Raw genomic sequence first — 23,978 nt, 5'->3', positions numbered from 1 at the left:
TTTCTTCATGATCCAGTCTTGGAAGAATATATGTTTCCCGTAATGTATCCATTTCTTCTAGGTTGTTCAATTTGATGGAATGTAATTATTCATAGTAGTGTCTATGATTCTTTGTATCTCTGTGGTATCAGTTGTAACTTCTCTTTCATTTCTGATTTTATTTACTTGAGCCCTCTCTTTTTTCTTGGTAAGCCTAGCTAAAGGTTTATCTTTTTTTTTTAACTTTTTTTTTTCATGTTTATTTACTTTTGAGAGAAATGGAGACAAAGTGTGAGCAGGGGAGGTGCAGAGAGAGAGACACACATGGAATCCAAAGCAGGCTCTAGGCTCTGAGCTGTCAGCACAGAGCCCAGTGCAGGGCTTGAACTCACAGTCCATGAGATCATGATCTGAGCTGAAGTTGGATGCTCAACTGGCTGAGCTACCCAGGTGCCCCTAAAGGTGTTTCTTTTCAAAGAACCAGCTCTTTGTTTCATTGATGTTTCCTATTGTCTTTTTAGTCTCCATTTCATTTATTTCCTCTCTGATCATTGTTGCTTCCTCCCTTCTATTAACTCTGGGCTTTGTATGTTCTTCTTCTAGTTCCTTTAGGTGTAAGTTAGATTGTTTATTTCAGATCTTTCTTGTTTCTTGAGGTAGGCCTATATCACTATGAACTTCCTATTAGAACTGATTTTGCTGTATTCAATAGATTTTGGTATGCTGTATTTTCATTTTCATTTCTCTCAAGGTATTTTTCGATTTGCTTTTTGATTTGTTTGTTGACTCATTGGTTGTTCAGTAGCATATTGTTTAATCTCCACGTATTAGTGATTTTTCCAGTTTTCTTCTTGTAATAGCTTTCTCATTTCATACCAGTGGGGTTGGAAAGATACTTGACGTGATTTTAGTCTTCTTACATTTATTTAAGTTTGTTTTGTAGCCTAACATATGATCCATCCTGGAGAATGTTCCAGATGCACTTAAGAAGAATGTGTATTCTGCAGCTTTTGGATGGAATATTTTGCATATCTGTACATTAAGTCCATGTGGTCTAATAAGTCACTTAAGGCTGAGGTTTCCCTTTTTATTTTCTGTCTAGATGATCTATCCAGTGATGTATTAGGATATTAAAGTCCCCTGCTATTGTATTGCTATAAATCTCTCCCATTTAGGTGCTCCTATATTATGCACATTAATATTTACACCTTTACCATTATTTAATGCCCATCTTTACCTTTTTTTAATTAAAATTTTTAAATGTTTATTTACTTTTGAGACAGAGAGAGACAGAGCATGAGCGGGGGGAGGGGGTGGGTAGAGAGAAGGACACAGAATCCTTAGCAGGCTCTAGGCTCTGAGCTGTCAGCACAGAGCCCAACGCAGGGCTCAAACCCACAAACCATGAAATCATGACCTGAGTCATCATCCAACACTTAACTGACTGTGCCAACCAGGCACCCTCTAGTGTTTGACTTTTAGTTTAAAAGCCTGTTTTAAAGCCTGTTTTGGGTGATATAGCTATAGCATTGTCTGATATAACCCCAGCTTTCTTTTGGCTTCTATTTGCATGGAATATCTTTTTCTATCCTTTCACTTTCAGTGTGTGTATGACTTTGTATCTGAAGTGAGTCTCTTATAGACAAGATGTAAACAGACTCCTTTAAGATGAAAAGAAGGGGCACTAGTTTCACACACACACACATTTATAAATATATATATATATAGTCTATTTTATATATATATACTATATATAATATAGTATATATATACTATATATATAATATAGTCTATTATATATATATATAATATAGTCTATTTTAAGTTGATAGATATTTAAATTTGAACACATTCTAAAGGTCTACATTTTTACTCCACCCCCATGTTTTGTGTTTTTCATGTCACATTTTACATCTTATTTTGTGTATCCCTTAAATAATAATTGAAGCTATATTTTTACTACTGTTTTTTTTGTTTTCTAACCTTCATACTAGCTTTGTGAGTTATTAATTTGCTACCTTTACTATATATTCACCTTTACCAATGAGATTTATACTTTCATATGTTTTCTAGTTGCTAATTAGTGTCCTTTCTGACATTTCTTATGAGACCAGTTTAGTGATGATGAACTCCTTTAGTTTTTACTTGTCTGGGAAACCCTTCATCTCTTCTCTTAATTCTGAGTGACAGCCTTGGTGGGCAGAGTCTTCTTGGTTGGAAGTGTGTTCCTTTCAGCACTTTGCATGTATCCTGCTACTCCCTTCTAGCCTATAATGACTCTGCTGAAAATTCTGCTAATAGTCTTATGGTGGTTCCCTTCTATATAAAAGTTGTTGTTTTCTTGTTGCTCTTAAGATTCTCTCTTTATCTTTCACTTTTGACATTCTAATTATTAGTATGGATTTTTTTGAGTTCATCAAATAAGATGAACACTCTGTGCTTCTTGGACCTGGATGTCTGTTTTCTTCCCCAGGTTAGGTAAGTTCTCAGCTATAGTTTCTTCAAATAAGTTTTTTTTTTTTTTTTGCCTTGTTTTCTCTCTTTTTTTCTAAGACTCCAATAGTATTATTGTTATTCTGCTTGCTGGTATCCCATGGTCCCTTAAGCTGTCTTCACTTTTTACATTTTTTTTCCTCTTTACTACTGCTCTGTACGAATGAGTTCTACTGCCCTGTCTTCTGGATCACTGATTCTTTCTTCTGCTTCATCTAGTCTACTGGTAAACCCCTCTAGTATATTTTTCAGTTATTGTTTTCTTCAGCTCTGTGACTTCTGTTTGGTACTTCCATGTATTTCCTATCTCTTTGTGGAAGTTCTCACTGTGGTCATTCATATTTCTCTCATTTTTGGTGAGCATCTTTATGACCATTATTTTGAACTCTTAATCAGGTAAGTTACTTATCTTCATTTCATTAAGAGTTTTCTGAGGTTATGTTTTGTTCTTACATCTGAAACATATTTCTGTTTATTCATTTTGCTTGACTCGCTCTATGTTTGTTTCTATGTATTAGGCAAAATGGCCACTTTTCCCAATCTCAAAGGAGTGGCCTTGCGTAGGAGAGAAGCCTATTGTTTAACCTGTCCTACCTCTTGGTTGTGTCTCTCTCCATTGTGATTGTCTATGCAGCCTGATTTATTTGTGGTATGTCCCACTTGTTGAGGGTGTGCCAGTGCCTGTCCATGTTCCAAAGAGAGCATTCATTCAGCACTTACTTCCAGGCTGATTGGAAACCAGACCCTCATGCAGCAGCTTTCAGAGTATTCAAATATATATAGTTCTGTGGACTGCAATCATAAATCCTGCTCACCTCCAGACCAGGTGATCTGGAGCTGCAACTTGGGTGATATTTACAAAGTTTGGGACTTCAAACAAGTGTATAAGCTCTTTTTTGGGAGTTACTAGCAAGCCATAGGTAAGCTGAGGGAGAGCACAAAGTTGACATCCCCTGGCCTACTTTCTCTGGACACTCCATAGCTGCTAGATGTGTGGCAAACCTGAGACCTATCTCTCAGGCTAGAGCTCCAGGAAAAGTACATGGCCTTTTTCACAGAAAGACAGGGTGTTTCAGTCAGCTATCTGTGCAGTGCCTTGGGGGTGAGTCTACCAAAAACTGCCTCTGTAATTGTTACAGTCCCATGGGACCCAGGAACACAGCCTCCCTGGCCACCAGACGAGGTGAGCAAGGAGAGTTCCCTGGGTGGACTGCACCCCTCAGAGTTTAAGCAAGGCAGAGGGAGGGTAAATAGAGGCTCCATATTGTAAGCTCTCTCCCAATCGTGGGTCCCTGTGCCCCGGTGAGGCTTTTGGCAAGCCTGCATCTCTGCCTTTTCTACCATCTTGATGTGGCCTTTGTTGTTTGTTGTGAGGGAGCCATTCAGCTAGTTTTGAGGTATTTTTCAGAGGGAATTATTCCACATGTAGCTGTAGATTTGGTGCATCTGTGGGAAGAGATGAATTCAGGATCTTCCTATGTCTCCATAGGGCAGTCTAAACTCCCTCTCTTCCTGCACATTTCAAAATAAATGTATCTAGAGTGTAAGTTTGTGTTCTCTCTGGTTAATGAAAATATCGTGATTTTTACCTTAATTTTTACACTCCCAGAATGAAATGAGCTACTTTTATAATTAATCAAACCTTAATGTTATATAAACATACTTTGCTGGATATTATTTTATGGGTATTTTATGGGTATCCCATATGGGTATGGGATATGTTATAATTCTGTCTTCATTTTGAGGGGAGGATATATATTTTAGTACTTTAACCTAAAAAAATGTATCTCTCCTCACCAGGTCTATTAATATAAGATTTGCCAGTTTGTCAGATACTCCTGGTGTTGAAAATCTTGTTAGCACTCTCATGCTGAGTAAAAGTATATTGGAGGATTTGAAGCAATACAATGAGGCTCGCAGAGACCCTGTAAGTATCTCCTATTACCAGATTGGCTTCCTTTCCCTTGTGATATGAGACCATTATGACCCATGTAGGTTTAGCCTTGAAATTTTCTTGGATCTCAGTTGGAGAATTGTGTGGTGGGGAAGCAGAGGTGGAGTTGGAAGATGGGAGTGAGAAGTTTAAGGAAGAAAGGAGAAACTGAGGTTTAAGGAAGTGAGGGTGTTCTCCTCACTGGTGGCCCCAAGGTGGAGTGCTGGTCACATAATTAAATCTTTATCACAGAGATAGAAAATTTGGACTTGATCCAGACAAGTATCCTGAAACAGAATAGATCTCAGATCTATCCTGGAATAGGCAGATCTGACTGAGGTCAGGGAATGGTAGCTCAGGAATCTATGGTGCCTGGATATCAGCAACACTGGATATCAGATTTATCCGGTCTGATGGGACCCCATTTGACCCTACTGGATGGTGATTCTGTCTGGAGTTTTTTGTTGAGCTGGCTACATCCTCAGGGAATGGATGAGCTAGGAAAGATCTGTATGACAAATGTCAGATTCTCTTTCTAGAAGTCCTTATGTTAACACTGTTTTCTTAAGGACCATGACAGTTAACTTAACCAGACATGGAACAGTGTATGCAGTTTGAGAAATGCTGTTACATTTTTGATAAATTTTATTTTGAAAACAAGTTTTATTGAGCAATAACCAATAAACATCTTGATAGATTTCACAATTCGAATACACCATGTAATGAGCATCTATTTCAGGAAAAAGCCTAACCCCTCCCTGCCTGAAGACTAACCCAGCCTTCCTGAAGTTCCCCTCATGCTCCCATTCAGTTACTTTCTTCCCATAGTGTACCACCTTGACTTCTAAGATCATAAATTAGTTATGCCTGATTTTGAATTTTATTTAAAAGGATTGCACCATGTGCTCTCTGATCATCAGGGTTTTTTTGCTCAGCAATATGTGAGATTCTCCATATTGCGATATAAAGTATTTCACTGCATGAATATTCCACAATTTATTTCTCCTTTCTACTGTCATTTGGGAAGGTTTCCAGCTATTGGATCTTTTTAAGAAGCACTTTAAATTTTAAGTCATCAAGAGGGAAACACTAAACACCTAAACACAGTAAAATATTTAATATTCATCAAATAAATATTTAATAAGGTAGTAAATTAAAATAAAACTTCTCTCCAGAACATGTTTTTTGTTTTGATTTGTCTTGATTTGGGTTTTTTTTGTTTTGTTTTGTTTTGTTTGCTACTTTCCTCCTGCCCTGTTGATATAGGATGATGTAGCACCCTCGTTCTTGAAATGTGGCGTAAAGAACCATAGGGGTCTCTGAGACATAAATTTTCAGGAGGGTCTGTGAAGTAAAAACTATTTCCATAACAAGAATAAGAAAATATTTTCCTTTTCCACTGTTTTGGTATTCACACTGATGGTGCAAATGCAGGGGTGAGCACAGCCTTGGGAGCCTCAGTGTGCATCAAAGCAGTGGCACCAGAGTTCGTCGAGTTTTTCATCACCATTCACTCATATTAACAACAGGAAAAGAAAACCTAGAGTATCATTGCACAGCAACACAATGGCTAAAACAAAAAGAGTGGTACCACTAGATGCTAGGGAGGACGCTGGGAAGCAGGATCATTGACATGTTGCCAGTGGGAATGTAAAATGCTACCATTGCGCTGGGAGACATTTTGGCTATTTCTGTAAAAACTGCTAAAAATTCAGCAGCAATGATATGACCTAGTAATTGCACTCCTGGGCATTTATCCCAGAGAAATGAAGACTTGTACAGAAATGTTCATAAGCAGTCAGAATCAGCCCGGATGTCCTGCAACAGGTGAATGGGTAAACTGTGCTGCATCCATGCCATGGAATAGTGCTTAACAATACAAACGAATGAACTGTAGATTTATGCATCAACTTGGAGGAATCTGTAGAGAATTATGCTGAGTTGGGATGGGGGGGAAGCCAAGCTCTGAAGGTTACATACTGTATGAGTCCACTTACATTACATGTTTTAAATAACACAGTTTTAGAAATGGAGAAGAGATTATTTGTTGCCAGGGATTAAGGGCCAGTGGAAGGCAGGAAGTAGATGTGTGTGGTTATAGCAAGGCAATCCGAGGGATCTTTTGTTGGAACTGTTCAGTACCTTGACTGTAGTGGTGGATACATAAACCTACACAGGGATAAAATTGTGTAGAACCTAACACACACACACACACACAAACACACACACACACACACATCAGTGTGCATTCCCTGATTGTCATATTATACTAGAGTTTTGCAGAACGTTACTATGACAGGATACTGGGCAAAGTGTACAAAGAATTTCTCTGTATTATTTTTTTTAATATTTATTTATTTTTGAGAGATAGACAGAGTATGAGCAGAGGAAGGTCAGAGAGAGAGAGAGACAGAGACAGAGACAGAAACTGAAGCAGGCTCCAGGCTCTGAGCTGTCAGCACAGAGCCCAGTGTGGGGCTCGAACCCGTGAACCACGTGGTCATGACCTGAGCTGAAGTCAGCCATTCAACTGACTGAGCCACCCAGGCACCCCCTCTCTGTATCATTTCTTACAACTACTTGTTAGGTTACAGCTATCTCAGTAAACTTTCAATAAAAAAGAGAAAGAAAAGCCAGTTTCACTCAAAGCAGCAGAAATTACTAACTTTATTAAATTTCAATCCTTAAGTACCTGTATTTTCAATATTCTGTTGTGGCAAAATGCGAGGTGCACATAAATGTCTCCTGCTGTAGACTGAAGTATGTTAGTTGTTTCAAGAAAGAGCATTTCTGCAATTGTTTGATTTTCATGCGGAGCCAGCCCCTGTTCTCATGGAACACCACTTTTACTAGAAAGAACAGCTGGCAGACAAAATGTGGTTATTTGGTCTTGGATACTTGGCAGACATTGTCTTAAAAATGAAAGATGCGAGGCTGTCACTTCAAGGGAACAACTGACACTATTTATTCCTTGTGATAATATCCAAGCTTTCAATAAAAAAACAATTAGAATTTTGGAAAATCAGTATCTTTCATCATGAGCTTGACAGCTTCCAAAATTTCAAACATTTTTCTGATGAGGCTGGTGGTAATATCACCAAATGTGATGCTTTGATATATATTTAAAAAAAAATTTTTAACATTTATTTATTACTGATAGAGAGAGACAGAGCACGAGTAGGGGAAGAGCAGAGAGAGAGGGAGTCACAGAATCCAAAGCAGACCCCAGGCTCTGAGCTGTCTGCGCGGAGCCCACATGAGGCTGGAACTCACAAACAGTGAGATCATGAGCTGAGCCAAAGTCAGACGCTCAACCGACTGAGCCACCCAGGCGGTTTGATATTTTGTCATAAGTCAACTTGGAAAATCTGTGTAAGCTTGGTGAACCAATATTTTCTAGATAAAACAGGATGTTACAAAATCACACAGGTAAAAAGTACTCATGCAAGCACAAAGTTTATTGATATGGTTTCAGCTTCCACATGCAATTGATCTTTTATTTTTTTAATATTTATTTTTGAGAGAGAGACAGAGCACGAGCTGGGGAGGGGCAGAGAGAGGGAGACACCGAATTGGAAGCAGGTTGCAGGCTCTGAGCTGTCAGCACCGAGCCCAATTCGGAGCTTGAACTCACAAACCATGAGATCATGACCTGAGTCAAAGTCTGAAGCTTAACTGACTAAGCCACCCGGGTGCCCTGCAACTGATCTTTAAATCAGTACCACTTGTTGAGCAGCAGAGAAGAATATCCATAATTATCTGAAAAGATTATTTAAATACCTCTCAGTTTTCCAATTCTGTATCTTTGTGAAGACAGATTTTTTTTCATATATTTCAACCAAAATAACATATTGCAGCAGATTGAATGCAGAAGCAGATATGAGCATCCAGCTGTCTTTCATTAAGCCAGACATTAAAAGGATTTGCAAAAATAGAAAACAATGCTACTCTCCTCTCTAAATATTTTTGTCAAATTTTAAATTTTGTTTTAATTAGTAAATTCAACAAAAAATGAATCAACAAATTCAAATTTTTCCCAGCTTTAATTTCTAATATAGAAAATAGTGATAGATATCACACACATATACCAAGCTCTTTGGAGTCCTCAGGGAATAGGTGTCCTGAGATCACAGTATTTGAGAACCACTAATGCAGAGCTAAGGAAATCAGATGCCAAGTCAAAGGGACTATGGTTTGAATCACGGATCCAGCCCTTACTAGCTGGAAATCTCTGCATGTTACGCAGCCCAACAAGCCTTATTTTCTGGCAAGTGAAATAGAAAAAATGATAATACTTCATAGGAGTGAGGATTCAATGAACACAGGGGGGACATTTAACTTAGCACATGGCCCAAAGGTAGGTATTGATGGATATTGGCTCTGACTGTCATTGTTATTAGTTACAGCCCACTACTGACTGCTTACACAAACCTTGATAGTTATATTTTAAGGGCCTTAAAATATATGTTTATCTTTTCAGGATGGAACACCACTGAAGGCATTTGTAGCTGAAGTTGCAAAACAAATAGTCGGCATTGCAGTGATCAGAGATGAAATGGTAAATTGCAAAATAGACATTGATTTCCTGGATTGTTCCTTTTTATATCATGAATTAGCACACAATGACTCTTTTTCATTTTTGTTTATTTAATATGAATGCCCCCTTTTTTTTAAGGATATAAATCATCATCTGTTTGCATCCCCCTTGGTTGATTTTTAATTTCCCTTTTTCAGTTTAAAATATTTAAACTAATACAGAGAATATATGAAAATATTCACATTTTATAAATTAAAATAACCAGAGCACCTGGGTGGCTCATTTGGTTGAGTGTTCTGACTCTTAATTTCAGCTCAGGTCTTGATCCCAGGGTTTTGGGATCAAACCCCACATCGGGCTCTGCACTGAGCATGGAATCTGCTTGGGATTCACTCTCTGGGTCTCTCTGCCCCTCTCCTCTACTCTTGCTCTCTCTCTCTCTCTCTCTAAGTAAAATATAAAAAATTTTTAAAAATTTTAAATAACCTTCCACCAGGACCACTACCACCAAAAAAAAAAAAAAAGCCCCAGTGTTCTCCCCAAAGAATTGCTACTACTAATAGTTAGGCATCTATTCCTTCCTACATTCTTGCTTGCACATAATTAATTACATGCACTGTGTGTGTGTGTGTGTGTGTGTGTGTGTGTTTGTGTGTGGTCAATTGGACAAGGATTTTATTTTTTTCCTAATGCAGATCCAATTCTTCTGAAGTATTTATTGCTGAGTAGTTCACTATTTTCCTGCTGATTTAAAATGTCACCTTTACATGATTAAATTTCCATATGCCTGTCTATTTTTAAACCCTCTTTTCTGTTCCATAGATTTACTTGTTGATAACTCTTGTATTATCGTGTGTTTTGGTATCTGGTAGGCGAATTTTCTCTCATTTGTCTTTTTTTTTCTAAATTTTCTTGGTTTTAATTAGATATTTACTTTTCCAGATAAGTCTTGTTATACTTACTATGAACTTATTTTCACCTTTGTGGTTTTTATAGAACAATTTAGGCAGAATCAACAATTAAAATATTGAGACTTTCTCAGGGCACCTGGGTGGCCCAGTAATTTAAGCATCCAAATTTGGCTTAGCTCATGATCTAGCAGTTCATGAGTTCAAGCCCCACATCATGCTCTGTGCTGACAGCCCAGAGCCTGGAGCCTGCTTTGGATTCTGTGTCCCTGGCTCTCTCTGCCCCTTCTCCACTTATTCTCTCTCTTTCTCTCCTTCTTGCCCTCTCTCTCTCTCTCTCAAAAAAAAATTAAAAAAACTAAAAAATAATAATAAAATATTGAGTCTTTCTAGGAACATGGCTTTCTGTGTTGGTGGTGGTGGTGTTGAATTATTTTGGGTTCTTCAGTGAAGTTTCATGGCTTATCACATACAGGTTTCTTGTGGCAAATACTTTGTTTGCCCCTGTAGGTTTACTCTGTGCTCTGTTTTGTTTACTCTCTGCCTCTAATTGGATTTGGCCAATGGGAAACCCTGATGAGAGGAAGGGAGGAGAGTGAGATTGGGATTCCCTCAGCTGGCTGGTCTCTCCACTGAGTTCTCTGACCTTTTCAAGGTGGCCTCTTCTCCAATACCCTCTCATTTCGGATTCCAGTAACTAGTGCCTCCCATGCCACACACCTAGGGTGGTGTTAGCTTGCAGTTGCTGCTATACTATCCCCTACTTGTTTCCCTACACCCTGCCCCCTCTTTGTAAGTAGTCTGTTTTCGTTTTAAAATTTTTAACGTTTATTTCTTTTTGAGACAGAGATAGAGCATGAGCAGGGGACAGGCAGAGAAAGAGAGAGACACAGAATCTGAAGCAAGCTCCAGGCTCTGAGCTGTCAGCACAGAGCCCGATATGGGGCTGGAACCCACAAACGATGAGATCGTGATCTGAGCCAAAGTCAGATGCTTAACCGACTGAGCCACTCAGGCACCCCAGTAGTCTCTTTGTTAAACCCACCTCTAGTTATCCTAACTTGAACACACCATCTGTTTCCTGCTGAGACCCTGACTGATACAGTCCTAGACATTTATAATTTATTTCTACTTATTTTATATTTTTCTGGGTATTATAAATAGAAACATTTTTTTTCATTGTACTTTCTAAGGGTTTATTTTGGTATGTGAGAAAAATAGTACCTTTTGTATTGTGATCTTATATCCAGCCACCTTTTTGAAGTCTGTTTTTAGCTCTAAGAGTTTTCAGTTGCATCTCTTTTCTGGCACAGTGTCACTTCTTACACATGGTCTCGACCAAAGCAGTGACAGAGCATACTCAGATTCTAGGGATGGAGAAACGGACTCCACCTCTTGATGCTGAAAGCGTGGCAAGATCCTTTCGCCAGAGAGCATGCGGGATGCAAATTACTCTTGTGGCCATCTTTGGAAAATAGAAGCTGCCACACTTTCTTTTTAAAATATTTATATTTTACTTCTTTTTCCAGTTTTCCTGTATGTTTACAATAACATTGCATAGTAGTGTTTATAGTGGATACTTCTGTGGTGTTCTTGATTTTAATGGCAATGATTCCATATTTTCTTCCATTTAGTGTAATATTTGCTGCAGGTTTCTGAGAGATATCCTTTATCAAGCTCTAAGGAAATCTCTTCTGTTTCTAGTTTACTAAAAGTTTTTATTATGAGTGAATATTGAATGTTATCAGATATGCTTCAGCATTTATTGAGATGACTATACGGCTTTATTCCATTAATGTATCCTACACTACCTTGTTCTTGGATTTATTTCTCTTTTTGATTCAATGTATCTTTGAGTGATTTAAAAAAGGTTTTTTAATGTTTGTTTATTTTTGAGAGAGAGAGAGAGGGAGAGAGAGAGACAGAGAGAGAGAGACAGAGAGAGACAGAGCATGAGCAGGGGAGGAGCAGAGAGAGAGAGGGAGACAGAGAATCTGAAGCATGTTCCAGGCTCTGAGCTGTCAGCATAGAGCTGGATGCAGGGCTCAAACTCAGAAACCATGAGATCATGACCTGAGCCCAAGTTGAACACTTAACCCACTGAGCCACCCAGGTGCCCCTTGAGTGATCTTTCTTTCTTTTTTTTTTTTTGTAAAGAGTGGTAGTAGGTGGTAGGGTCTCTGAGTATATGCATATACAAGAAGTTTTATTTTGTTCTCACCTTTGAGTACTCATCAGGCTATATATGGAATTTTTATGTCAATTACCTCACAACAGATTGTTGATGTTTTTAGTCTGATGGTTTTCTAGTGTCCAGTGTCACTGATAAAATGTAATGTGATATAAATAAATGTATGTTTGTTTGCTTTCTGCCTTGAGAATTTGTTTGTTTCTTTTCTATCCCTGAAACTCTGAAATTTTATCAAGAAGTAACTTATGACTTTTCTGAGTTGTGGAATATCTTTCCTCTATGATATCTTTACTTTCTCCCTTCTAACTTCTTTATTCTCTTCTTGGATTCCTTTTGATTCAAGGATATTGGACCTTTGAGATTGCTCCTTCACTGTCTCTTAACTTTCTTCTCATTTCTGTATCTCTTGTACTTGTTTTCTTTTAACTTCCTTTTTTTAAAGTTTAGTTATTTATCTTGAGAGGGAGAGAGAGAGAGTACAGGGGGAGAGGAGGAACAAAGAGAGAGGGAGAGAGAGAGAATCCCAATCAGGCTCCACACCATCAGCACAGAGCCTGATATGGGGCTGGAACTAACCAACCGTGAGATCATGACCTGAGCCAAAACCAAGAGTCAGACGCTTAACCAACTGAGCCACCTAGACATCCCTCTCTCTTGTACTTCTTGTTCTTCATTCTAAGAGATTCTCTTGATTTTGTCTTCTGAATTCCTAATTCAGTCTTCAGCCTTGTCCATTCTGTTATGCAGGCCTTCATTTCAGGGTTCATATGTTTAACTTCCAAGCCTTTTTTTTTTTTTTTTTTTGTAGTCAGCTTGTTTGTTATGTTACATGCAAGATCCTTCTTGTTATCTCTGAGGACACAATAGATTTTTTTTCTGAAAAAAAATTCTCTTCTGTTCCTTGACTGACCTCTGTGTCCCCTAGAGTAAGTTGTATGTTTCTCTCTTCTGCTCTTTTGGATTTGTCAGTTTTCCTTGGAAGTCTGACCATGTTGTGACTGAAAGATTATAGTATCAGTGTGGCTGGCTAGCTTGGATATCCTCAACAGTTGTGCTTCTTGCTTCTCCCCTGCATCTCTCAGTCATGGGGAGGGCTGCCCCGCTCTCTGTCTAGTTGAGAGGGGGCATCAGTTGTCTGGCTTCCTCTTGTGGCCTTGAATGTGGATGGTCCTGGCAGGTGGTAGGACTTTGAGGGACCCAAGGTAAGAGGGTATAAGCTAGTGTTAGAAAACTTTGATATGTTTTCTTCCAAGGTGAGACTATCTTACTTTTGTGTCCCCCATCACACCACCACATCATTATTTTTAAAATAATTTTTTGTTGTTATTTTAAGGGATTTGGGATGGGAAGAAAATTAGGTGTACATGGCCCATCTGCTGTTTTGAGCTAATAACCTCTGTTGGCCCTTTGCTTCTTGTTTTTCAATGATTTCTCAGCCCTACATTTATTACTCATTTTATAATGAGGGATGCCTCCTTGGTAACTAAAGAAAAGTCTTAGGTGTTAAGGCAGTTATGGGGTCAGTGCAGATGGAAAGGTCAGGCATTACCAGAATTGCCCTCAGATACCACCACTGGCCTGGTTACTGTGAGCCCCATTTTCTCTCTGCTTTATGGTAGAGGCTTTAAAGACAAAGGACCTTGATGGGCTTGGATACAGACTTCAGTTTTCCTGAATTTTCTAGTGCCAGCTTTGTCAATCACAGGGAAAATCAAGTTCCCTGTGTTCTCCAATTCTTCTTTTTGGAAGTATGCTGCTAGGACAATTCCACTGTGGAAAATAAGAAGAAATATAAGTAGGTGCTTTCCCATCTGGTTGATTTTTCCTGCATATCAGGTGTGTTTACTGCTCTTGTCATGAGGGAAAGTCACCATCACTGTGGACAGCACCCCCACCCCGCAGTGTCCACTACTGGGAAGTGAAGCAGGAGAGGCTGAACCAGTGCAGTTAGCATGGCAGAGCCCTGCTTCCCCACCCACAATGCGGGGGACAGAGTAGTGGTCAGAAACAGACCCAAAGAAGCCAGAACAGAGTGCCTGATATTTCTTTTATAAGTAAACACTCACCAGTTTTTAAAATTGTTTCCACAATGTAAGAATAAAATACCTCAGAGGCATAAAAAGTTTAGGGAATGCTATGGATGAGGCCTAGCCGTGCAGGCCAATCCAGCCACATGTGCCAGTCACATTATGTGACCTGTGAGATGGCACGTTTCCACATGAACGGGTGAATAGAGAATAGTAATGAGTCCAGAGAATACCAGTGGCTGTGCTTTCTCCCACTGCTGAGTTTTGTACAGGCTAAATCAGTTGCACTGACCAGCTAGTCCTCTGCTTGTCCAACAGTGGGGAAAAGCTGCTATGCTGTCACCTGGCGACCAGCAGAAACTCAAGATTCTCTGGGTTTTTAGTAGCCATGGCTCTAAGGAACAAATTCCAAAGCTGTGTAGCCGTCCATCAGAGACAAGCCATCAGAACTTTCAGAAAACCTAATTTTCAATTTTAAAAAAATTGAAAAATCAAAATGAGGTAGTGTATCACAGGAGAGAAAAGCACATTTCTTAATACCATACCTAAAGTAATTTTAAAAAAGCTTTTTTATCACAAAGTGCATGCCACTTGTTTAAAACATTCTTTGATGTCCTTTCCCCACCTTTTTTTTTTTAGGATATAGAGTACATACGATCCCATTACAACATTGAAGATTTCATCTACTTCAGTCACCACCAACGGGAAGAACATGGGCACCTGTATCACTTTGCCTTGAACCCTATTTTTCGACACTACACCAAGTTTTTTCTGAAAGAGATCCTCCGTTTAGGCTTTAAGTCCTGTCTCTACTATCCTGTTTACCCACAGTCCAGGGAAGACAAGGTAAAAGAATATCATAATTCACTTTTCCAGCACATTCACAATGTCATCGGTGTTGTGTGCCACATTTTATTTCTTCCTTGCTCAATGGATTTGAATTATAACAGGGCTATGAATTTTAAATGGCCATATTGAGTTTGGTTCATTTATTACACTATAGTGAAAGTCCAGAAGACTGAGTGTCTGAAACATTCACAATCATTATAATTAGTAGAACAATTTGTTGGCTTTTCCATATTGACAAAAAAGAGACTGGAAAGTCTGCAAAAATGCTCTAAGGGAAATGAAAGTCAAATAATTTCTTATGGTGCATTAGTGAAATGCCACAATGATCCTGTCATGCTCTTTAAGCAAAGAACATTTTGGTTTGAACTCATAGAACAAATCAGTTCAATCCTATAATATTAGTATACTATCACAGCATTCAAAATAAGCACTATAACCACCACCATAAGAGTGATGGATAAAAAGTGGATGTATGATGCTGACATAACCTTTAGGTAGTAAATACTTGTATAAGTCTCCCTAACATGTTATGCTTACGAAGACTAATACTTTTGTAGTAAATACTATCTAATGTATATGTGCATGCACAAACAGCAAGCTCTTCTTTCTGCTTCAATCTTACATCCATTTATCCTGCTTAGTCTTCAGTGTACTTTTCACTAGCTAAATTATGCCTTTTACCATGAAATCAGAGGTGTCTGTCTTGTTCAGAGCTGCATCCTAGTGCCTAGAAGAGTCATACACATGTGCTCATGCCTGTCACTGACAACTGGTCCTCAGCCTGATGTACATTTGAGAGGTGATGAGGTTCAATCACTAGACCAGCTAGAAGTTGCCCTATCATATCCCATTCATGACCAAAACCTTTCTTATGCTCTGCCCAGAATCCTTGCTGTGGTCATGTTTGTTCTTTGTTACCACAAATGAGCCAAGCAGATATTTAAAATAAGCTTATTTATTAAACTTAAAAACAGTCTAAAGTGTATCAGTAAATTCCCATAACAATAATTTGGCCAATGCATCTTATTTATCAAAAGCCTCTTGGGGAAGTACAGAAGGAATGAGGAAGAACAAAAAACATGGAAAGGATTTTTAGCAAGATGCAGAATATGCTCTAGTGATGATTATTTTTCCTATCAAAATACAGTGCCATAGCCATGTGAACACCCTAGATTTGAACTTAAGGAGATAGAAAGGTAACATTCTAGTAGATCCTGATCCCACACAGTTTCTTTTTACTGTGCATTTGGCCAGTGGCCAGTGTGGTGACCTTCAGGATGTGATACTAAATTCTTACTTTTTATTCATGATGTTGCCTGCATATGCCCAGTTGGCATGAAAGTCCTTTTATATCCATAATAAAAAAAATAGCACTTTGACATTTCATCAAACATTCACATATTTATCTCAATCGTATAGAATTTGGAATGTGTTATGCACTATTTCACATAGGATATAGAAACACATTTGGAGACAGATTTCCTCATAGTCTGCACCTACAGGTGATTTACACACATACCTTTCTTTAAACACATGTAAGAAGCTATACCAGATAAACTAGGAAACAATTTCCAAATTCTGCTATAAATCCCCAGTTGGCTATAGTAAAAGTGAATGTTAGGCTTGCATTATGAAGATGATTTTCTCTACACCCTCCTGCCAGGACATATATTAAGAGATCCTCCAGGCATAAAAGCAGAATTCTGGCTAAGAACTCCTGGGTTCTGTTTTTCAGTGTGTAATGTCAGGGTGTGAAGTTCAATGGCGAAGGATTCTAGAAATCCCTTTTAGAAGCTCTTAGAAATGCCTGGGGGCTGTTTTTCTAACAGCAATAAGTCGTGTGTAAACCATCTTATTTATTAAAGTACATCTAGTTTAGGTTCAGTTTTATTTGCTTTGCTTTCCAACTTAAATTCAATAAACATATTAAAATTTTGGTTTCACAGTTTAACGCTTGAGGTTTAAATGGTTGAAATACACTGAGTTAGTTTGACCAGAACCCCTCAGATTTCATAAATGCAAAAGAAATAAAAATCACTGTGTTCAGTTTTCACTGCCAAGTTTCAAAAATGGGGTAAAATGCATACTTTAACGCATTCTCCTAAAACATGATTTATCATAGACTATTTCAGTAAGCATAAATCCAGCTCATAATTTAGCATTAATATAAGTCAGAATCATAGGATCCAATTTCTCCTCCTGCACCTCACTTTCTGGTTTCATCTTTTTGTTTTAAAATACTTGTTCTATCATCAAAGGTCCAGTTAGCTGTGACTTTCACAGACAGGAAGATTTCCACATCTGCGCTCAGCCTCCCCTCAGATGACATTTTTATCTATGTGCCTTCTTAAAGCAGCTTGTGCCAAACATGCAAAGGTTAACAGGACACAGATAACACAGCTTAATGGGGTCAAATCAAGCTGATTCATGATCACTATGGAGAAGAATATCCTCCTGGGGAAAATACTTGTACTGAAAACTCCCATAAACCAAACCACTTGTTTATCTGTCATTCCCACAGAGATAGTAATGTAATTACTCTCGTAATTATCTTCATTAGTGTCAGGCATTATCTACAATTCATTCCTCCGCTCGAAGAGTATGTTTGTTTATTTGCCGATTTTCCCCCCTCTCCGATTTGGCTGTGCTCAGACTTTTGTGTTTGTAAAGTTGCACGCAGGCGTCTGTGCTGCACGGCTCTGACGTTCTCTCCCCTAAAACAGAGATCGCTGTCTTTCAGTTCCAGAGCTCCTATGCCCACTCCCTGACATCCGCCCTTCATTACTTGGTTCCCGTGCGGCCGCGACGACAGATTGTCTATCCTCTGGAAAAGCTTGGCATCAACGCTCCATCAAAGGCGGTCTCCAAGGACGCGGTGGGTAGCCGGGCGGCAGCAAGCAGGGAGGCGCTGTGCCAGCTCGCGCGGGTGTGGCAGATGGGGTGGCCGCGCTGTCTTCTCAGGAGCAGGCTGCTTCTTAATTACAGGGAGCCTGGCGCTCATGCCCTTACAGGGGCGCCCTGCGGAGGCTCCCCTGCAGAGGCTCCCCTGCGGCCCTTTCCCTCAGGTGATTATTGCACAGAAACCTGACACAAGGGTGGCCTGACCCCTGGATTACAGACCCCACGGGGACACCTTGTGTGCTGGGTCTCAGCACAGGCGGTCTGGGGTCAAATGCCCAGCATATTTCTGTTTCCTTTCTCCTTCCTCAAAAGCAGATTTCCCCTTTCCATTGATGTTTTGTTTAGGCAGAAGTGGTTATTCACAAGTCAGACAAAGCAGACAGAGAAAGTAGAGCTGGCTGAGTTTGAGATGTTTGGGTCCTAAGCTGGGTTTGTTAAGCTCCTCTGCAGGGAGTCAGGACACCATATTAGCTGCCCTTGGGGTGGCACAGGCTTAACTTTAAAATGAACAACCCTGGGATGCTTTATCTACCAGAACAGGAGAAGAAACCAACATAGAACCAAGATCTCACTTTAAAAATGGAAATTGTACCTGTGTGTGTACACATGGCCATGTTCAGTGAATTAACTGGAAAAACATGATTTTGTCAGGTTGACTTACATATGTAGGCTTGTAGTATTTGTATACACTTCCATTTAAATTAGTTGAAAAAAAATTCCCTTAGTGTGCTGATGTTTGTCCACTGTGAGAGAGGAAAGTGGAAGGTTTAAGTTCTCCAGAAGGTTAGCCAAGGAGTTGCTAGATATGGTGCTCAAATAAACGGCTTGGGCAACCACAGTACTACAGGAAGTAAATCATTATGCTGCCCCCAGCTCCCACTTTGCATATGGGTGCACTGGGTGGGGTCGAGGAGGGGTTCCACCAAGACCCAGCTTCATGGCACCTGATGACTGTACCCCAGGCTGTTTTAGTTCTACATTCATCTCTATATTTGTAAAATAAACACAAAATTTCTATTTATTTTTTTATAAATTATAAATTTATCTTTGAGTAGAGACTGAAAATCAGTAGCAATTCTTTCCCTTCCTAACTCTTTATTATGGAAAATGTCAAGCAAATGCAAAAGTGGAGAGAACCAGATGAAGCAGGGCTTCTCATTCTGTCAGGCTGAGGGGCTGAGGGACCTTATCTTCTTTTTTTTTTTTTAAGCCATCATAGGCTGATAGTTTTATAAAAGGTGAATTCCTTAAAAATGAATTTAAAACAAAGACAGATTAAACTCAAGTCCAATTATTTTTTTAATTAAATTTAACAGACACAGAATTACTCTGTCCAATTGCTATAAAAGCTGCTGAATGCTTCTCTCAGTCTCTGCATTTACATGGGCACCTACCTCAGACCACACATTGAGAGCACTGACCTCCCAGATAGTTGGCACTGATCCTCAGAAATATCCAATTCTTGCCCAATTTTGGATCTCTCTACCCCCACCCCCACGCCAATGTACACACACACTACTTCCCCTTCATCCTTATCATTTTGAAGCAATCCCTAGATACATATATTTCATCCAAGATCAGAGGTGAGTTCTCAGGTTGCAGGGCCCACCACATTGCAGCTCACGCTCTGACCACCCTAAAGATAAGAGTACCCGAGCCCATCTGGAGGGCCATTAGGATGGCCACCAGATGGGCTGTTTCTGTGCAGAGATCCTGGGACTGGACTCCTTTGGAGTGAAAGCCAAGACCTACAGATCTGGCACAAAGGCAGTGCCTTAGGTTCAGAGAGGGTGGCTTCTTCTATAGCTCAGTGAAACACAGCTTACATAGAGTCATGGTGATCCCAGGAGAAGAGGCTGTGGGTACAAAATATAAGGATGCAGTTTCTGTGTCAGATCAGGATACGAATGAGAGATGCTGCCCTTTTACGTCACTGCTGAGACTCCTTCCAGTATGGAGAGACCTTACGACCCATCCAGGAGAAGCCCTCATAGGGCTCTGGCTCAGCCAGTCACCTGGTGGCATGAGTGCTGTGGCTGGACAAGGAGGGGAGAATACAGAGCTGTCACCTGGTTATCAAGAACAGTATTTTTCTGAGTACCAGGAGCTTCTCCCCTACCCTAACTCCCAGGAATGTCCAGAGCCTGGAACTCCAAATAGGGAGAAGGCCAGAGAAAACATTTTATTTCATTCAAAATAATTTTATCATGACTTCTCAGGTTGGTATGAGTCAAAATTGTTGCTTACATGTAGTGACCTTTTCTCTGGTGATCTTGGTGGGTTGTGTACTCACCTCCACAACCCAGAACCTGGCTCATTTCAAGGCACAGCAGAGGATGATTGTTCAATCCCTGGTCCAGGAAGACGGCACTTACTCAGCAGGTAGAGGTGATGCTTGGTAGATGCTCATTGTGCTGCATTGTTTATTATACCGGTGAATTTTGATTTCTGAAGAACCACTTTTACTGCTTATTGTACTCCTTCTTGAGAAGGTTTTTTAGTCAAGATTTAGTTCAGCAAATAAGATTTAGTAAAAATTTTAGAGATCTTAAAAGTTTGGTCAAAAGATTTTCAGGAGCATAATTTACATGGAATGGGCCTGGATATTCGAAAATTATAGTATCTTAAATTATTTTTTTCCTTTCAACATTTTGGTGGGATTTAATGTTTTAGGCCGATTACCTGAGACAAGGTGAGCCAAATAAAAATTTTTTAGGAGGAATTTCTATAGAGTCCTAAGAGCATTGTTTTCTTTTTCTTTCTTTTTTTTATTTAAATGTTTTATTTATTTCTAGGAGAGAGAGAGAGAGACAGCGTGAACAGGGGAGGGTCAGAGAGAGAGGGAGTCACAGACTGAAACAGGCTCCAGGCTCTGAGCTGGCAGTCAGCACAGAGCCTGATGCGGGGCTCGAACCCACGAACCGCGAGATCATGACCTAAGCAAAAGTCGGACGCTTAACTGACCAAGCCACCCAGGCGCGCAAGAGCATTGTTTTCTTAGTAGAGCAATAGTGTTGCAGCCATTGAACTGAGTGAAATTTAGTGGCTCATTACTGAATGAATTCCTTTTATTTTCCCTTTAAGTTTTAATGTCCCCTTACCCCGCCCCCGACCAGTGCATGGAAATTATATGGCTCCCTCACCATGTCCACACATTTCTCTGGCTGGGCACTTGTCTTTCATGCCTTTTACCCTGCATAAACCATCTCAGAGTGAGCATCCATTCCCTCGCCTTCACCTAGGAAGCCAGTCTTCAAGGGAACAGATCGTTCCAGGCATGAGTAATGGGATAGAAAGTGTTTCTTCTCTGTGGGTTGCCAATTTGAATCTGGCACAAGCCAGCAGTGATTGAAATTCATCACTGCGTAGTAAGGAAATATGCTGCCTCCCTACCTCAAGGCCCTGGTGGTTTCTGCCTGGTTTGGAGGATAGGTAACTCTGCCATAATACCTTTCCTATGGTTATTATTAATTGAGAGTCTGCCCCATATTGGGTCATAAGAAAGGACCTGGAAAACATGTAAATAATTTTCATCACACATTACAAAGGTAAGCCCCCCAAATTCATCACAGTATCTTCAGAGTCAGCCAGTACAGATTCATGGATAAGAGAAAAGACTTTTTCTGACCAAGACCATAACCACATGGGATAGGCCTGGAAGACTCATTTCCCAGCTTGCATTGGCCATCTTGGTCTGTGCATTTACATTCTGAGAATTATTGTGATGGGAGTCTTATTAAATGAATCAGTATGGCCCACATGCTTGAAAACTATGATGAAGGAAACACTCAAATTTGGCTGAATTAATTGAATGGCCATTTAATTAAAGACTATGGAGCATTGTGACCCACACTTACTTTGGGATGGTTCCAGTTTCTTTCCTTTCCTGCTCCTACATAAGAATGCAGAGATGACTGGGACACCTGCCTTCTGGGAGCTCACAGGCTAGTGTCAGTATTAACGTGGGATTGCTCAGGCTAGTTAAACAGGGACGGGAGAGGCCTATATTGGTCCCTGGTATTGAGAGCCAGACTCAGGAGGAGTAGCCACATTGGGTTCTGCACAATCACTTGGTAGAGAGTGAGTTTGTTCCAAGGCGTTGTTTCCTTTCTAAGACTGGGATTTTAAATGAGTCCTATTTGTGAAATGAAATCTCAGAAAATCTGCTTTGAGATTTGAAACAGTTCCTACCCTTGCTTTAGCATCCTAGATGCTCTCTGTCATCCACTTTGGTGTCTCTAGTTCTTCATCCTGATTTATGGGATTCATAGAGTTATAGTGTGCACTCATCTCTCTCTCTCTCTCTCTTTCTTTCTCTGCTCTGCGCCCCTCCCCTCCCCCACCTAATTTTTGGGACCAAACCAAGCCATCATCTTTCAGATGACAGAATCATTTCAGGAATCATACTTTCAGAGCCTTTGATGCCTGTTGTTACTTTTTTTGTCAGGGTTTATTAGTGATGGTCTGTTTAAATCTTGACTAATGAATTCTTTGAGGGCTCCATTTTCCATTTGTCCTTCTACAGAGGAAAATGACGGTTTATTTAACCCCCCTTTTCAGAGCTAAGTGCTGGCTCACTTTTTGCCGGTATGTGATCTCTCAGGAAGATGTCACTCACTGGCATTCAGTTACCTTTCGAATTGTCCCTTTTCATCTCGGCTCTTCTTCCCCAGTCTAGCTATAATTACCATCTGATGGACTGTTACTGGATACTGTTTCACTTGTGCATCTGCTGCCCTAGGAAACTGCATTATTCTCCGAGCACCTGCTGGATTTTCCCCAGCTTGATTGTTCCCCAACCCCTCCTTCAAACTTGGAAACTTTCGCTGCCCATGACTAGACTTCCCTTGGTCGTTCTTGTAGTCGAGGTGTGTGGGTTTGTTTTAAAATCAGCCCAGTAACATCTCCTTGGTAGAGGTTTCTAAAAATGTATACCCACGTTTTTCAACGTTGTATATGCACTGATCACCTTAATGTAACCATGGCGATATTATCTTGAAATGAAAGTAACCCACTTTAAATCACTACCCATCGGTCAGGTTTGCTTTTTCAAGCTATTTCTCAGCCATTTGTTCTACCTATAGGAAATGCATTTACTCTTATTTAGGAACTCTTTTCTCTGACATCCTTAGAAATATTTACATAAATTCCATCATGAGCTCTTTTTTTATCTCCAAATAGTACAAGCTCTATGGTCATTTCTTTCCAATTCTCTGAACACTGTCTAGTTTAGTGTTATATGTAATATACATGTGTACATAAGAATGACTTCTGTGACATCAGTTATTCTCATAATCCTTTCCTCTTAGAAAAGTTTACAAAATAACAACAGCAACAACTTCTACTGACAGTATAAAGCTCTTAGTAAAGGCTTCCCATGAATCATCTGATTTAATGCTCACATCAGCACCTGTAAATAGTTAATTCTACTACCTTCCTCAACATACCTAAAGAAAACAGGCTTATAGGGAACGAGAGTAAATGACTTGTCCAAAGACGAATTCATTGGCAAAGCTTCAAATCAAGGAATTTGGATGCCAAAACCCCTACCTTCAATCATTACATATGTACTGTCTTTTCTAAAAGGTAAAGTACTGCTATCACAACTTGTAGGAAAACCAAACCACAGAGAAGGAAGATGGCTTGCCAGAGGCCTTTTGGGATCTCCCAGATCTTTGGCACTAGCTACTTAATCAAAAGGTGACCCACAGATAATTGGCTTACCCTCAGAGCAGTTTGGATTTTCCTCTTGGCTGAGTCATCCACTCTTGAGTCTGATCCGCGTCAGCCTGACCCCTTCTGGGCTCGGCTGGGAAGGAGCAAGTTGGTATGCGGAGGTCAGTTTTTAGACACCAGCTGATCAGGCTGTGGGCACTTCTCTATCCAGGTTATTGTTGCAAATCTTTTGAAATTATAGTGGCAGCTGCTGGGAAGGGAGGAAAAAAACTAGTATCCCATGTGTAGGTTATGTTATAAATTTCTCAGTATTCAGTTCCATGCTGCATGTGGCTTCACATTGTTCTTAGGAAGTGCTCAAGTAGGGATGCCTGGGTGGCTCAGTCGGTTAAGTGTCTGACTCTTGGTTTCTGCTCAGGTCCATGGTTCGTGAGATCGAGCCTGAGCCCCATGTCATCATGTCTGCACTGACAATGTGGAGACT

At 39.9% G+C, this 23,978-nt stretch overlaps 1 protein-coding gene across 1 annotated transcript in view; it reads left to right on the top strand.

The window, feature by feature from the left end:
- The window catches only part of CFAP61 (cilia and flagella associated protein 61), a 273,021-nt gene that overhangs the window by 116,026 nt on the left and 133,017 nt on the right, over positions 1–23,978 (top strand). The window contains exons 13-16 of the mRNA XM_077750174.1: positions 4,273–4,399; positions 8,886–8,963; positions 14,708–14,914; positions 17,658–17,792. Of these exons, the coding sequence (XP_077606300.1) occupies positions 4,273–4,399; positions 8,886–8,963; positions 14,708–14,914; positions 17,658–17,792 (547 nt within the window). The remainder of the gene's footprint in view (positions 1–4,272; positions 4,400–8,885; positions 8,964–14,707; positions 14,915–17,657; positions 17,793–23,978) is intronic.

Source organism: Crocuta crocuta, unplaced genomic scaffold, assembly GCF_008692635.1.
Source record: "Crocuta crocuta isolate KB4526 unplaced genomic scaffold, BGI_CrCroc_1.0 scaffold209, whole genome shotgun sequence".
Taxonomy (NCBI): Eukaryota; Metazoa; Chordata; class Mammalia; order Carnivora; family Hyaenidae; genus Crocuta; species Crocuta crocuta.
Note: the sequence above shows the minus strand (reverse complement) of the source record. Positions and strands in the feature narration are given on the sequence as shown.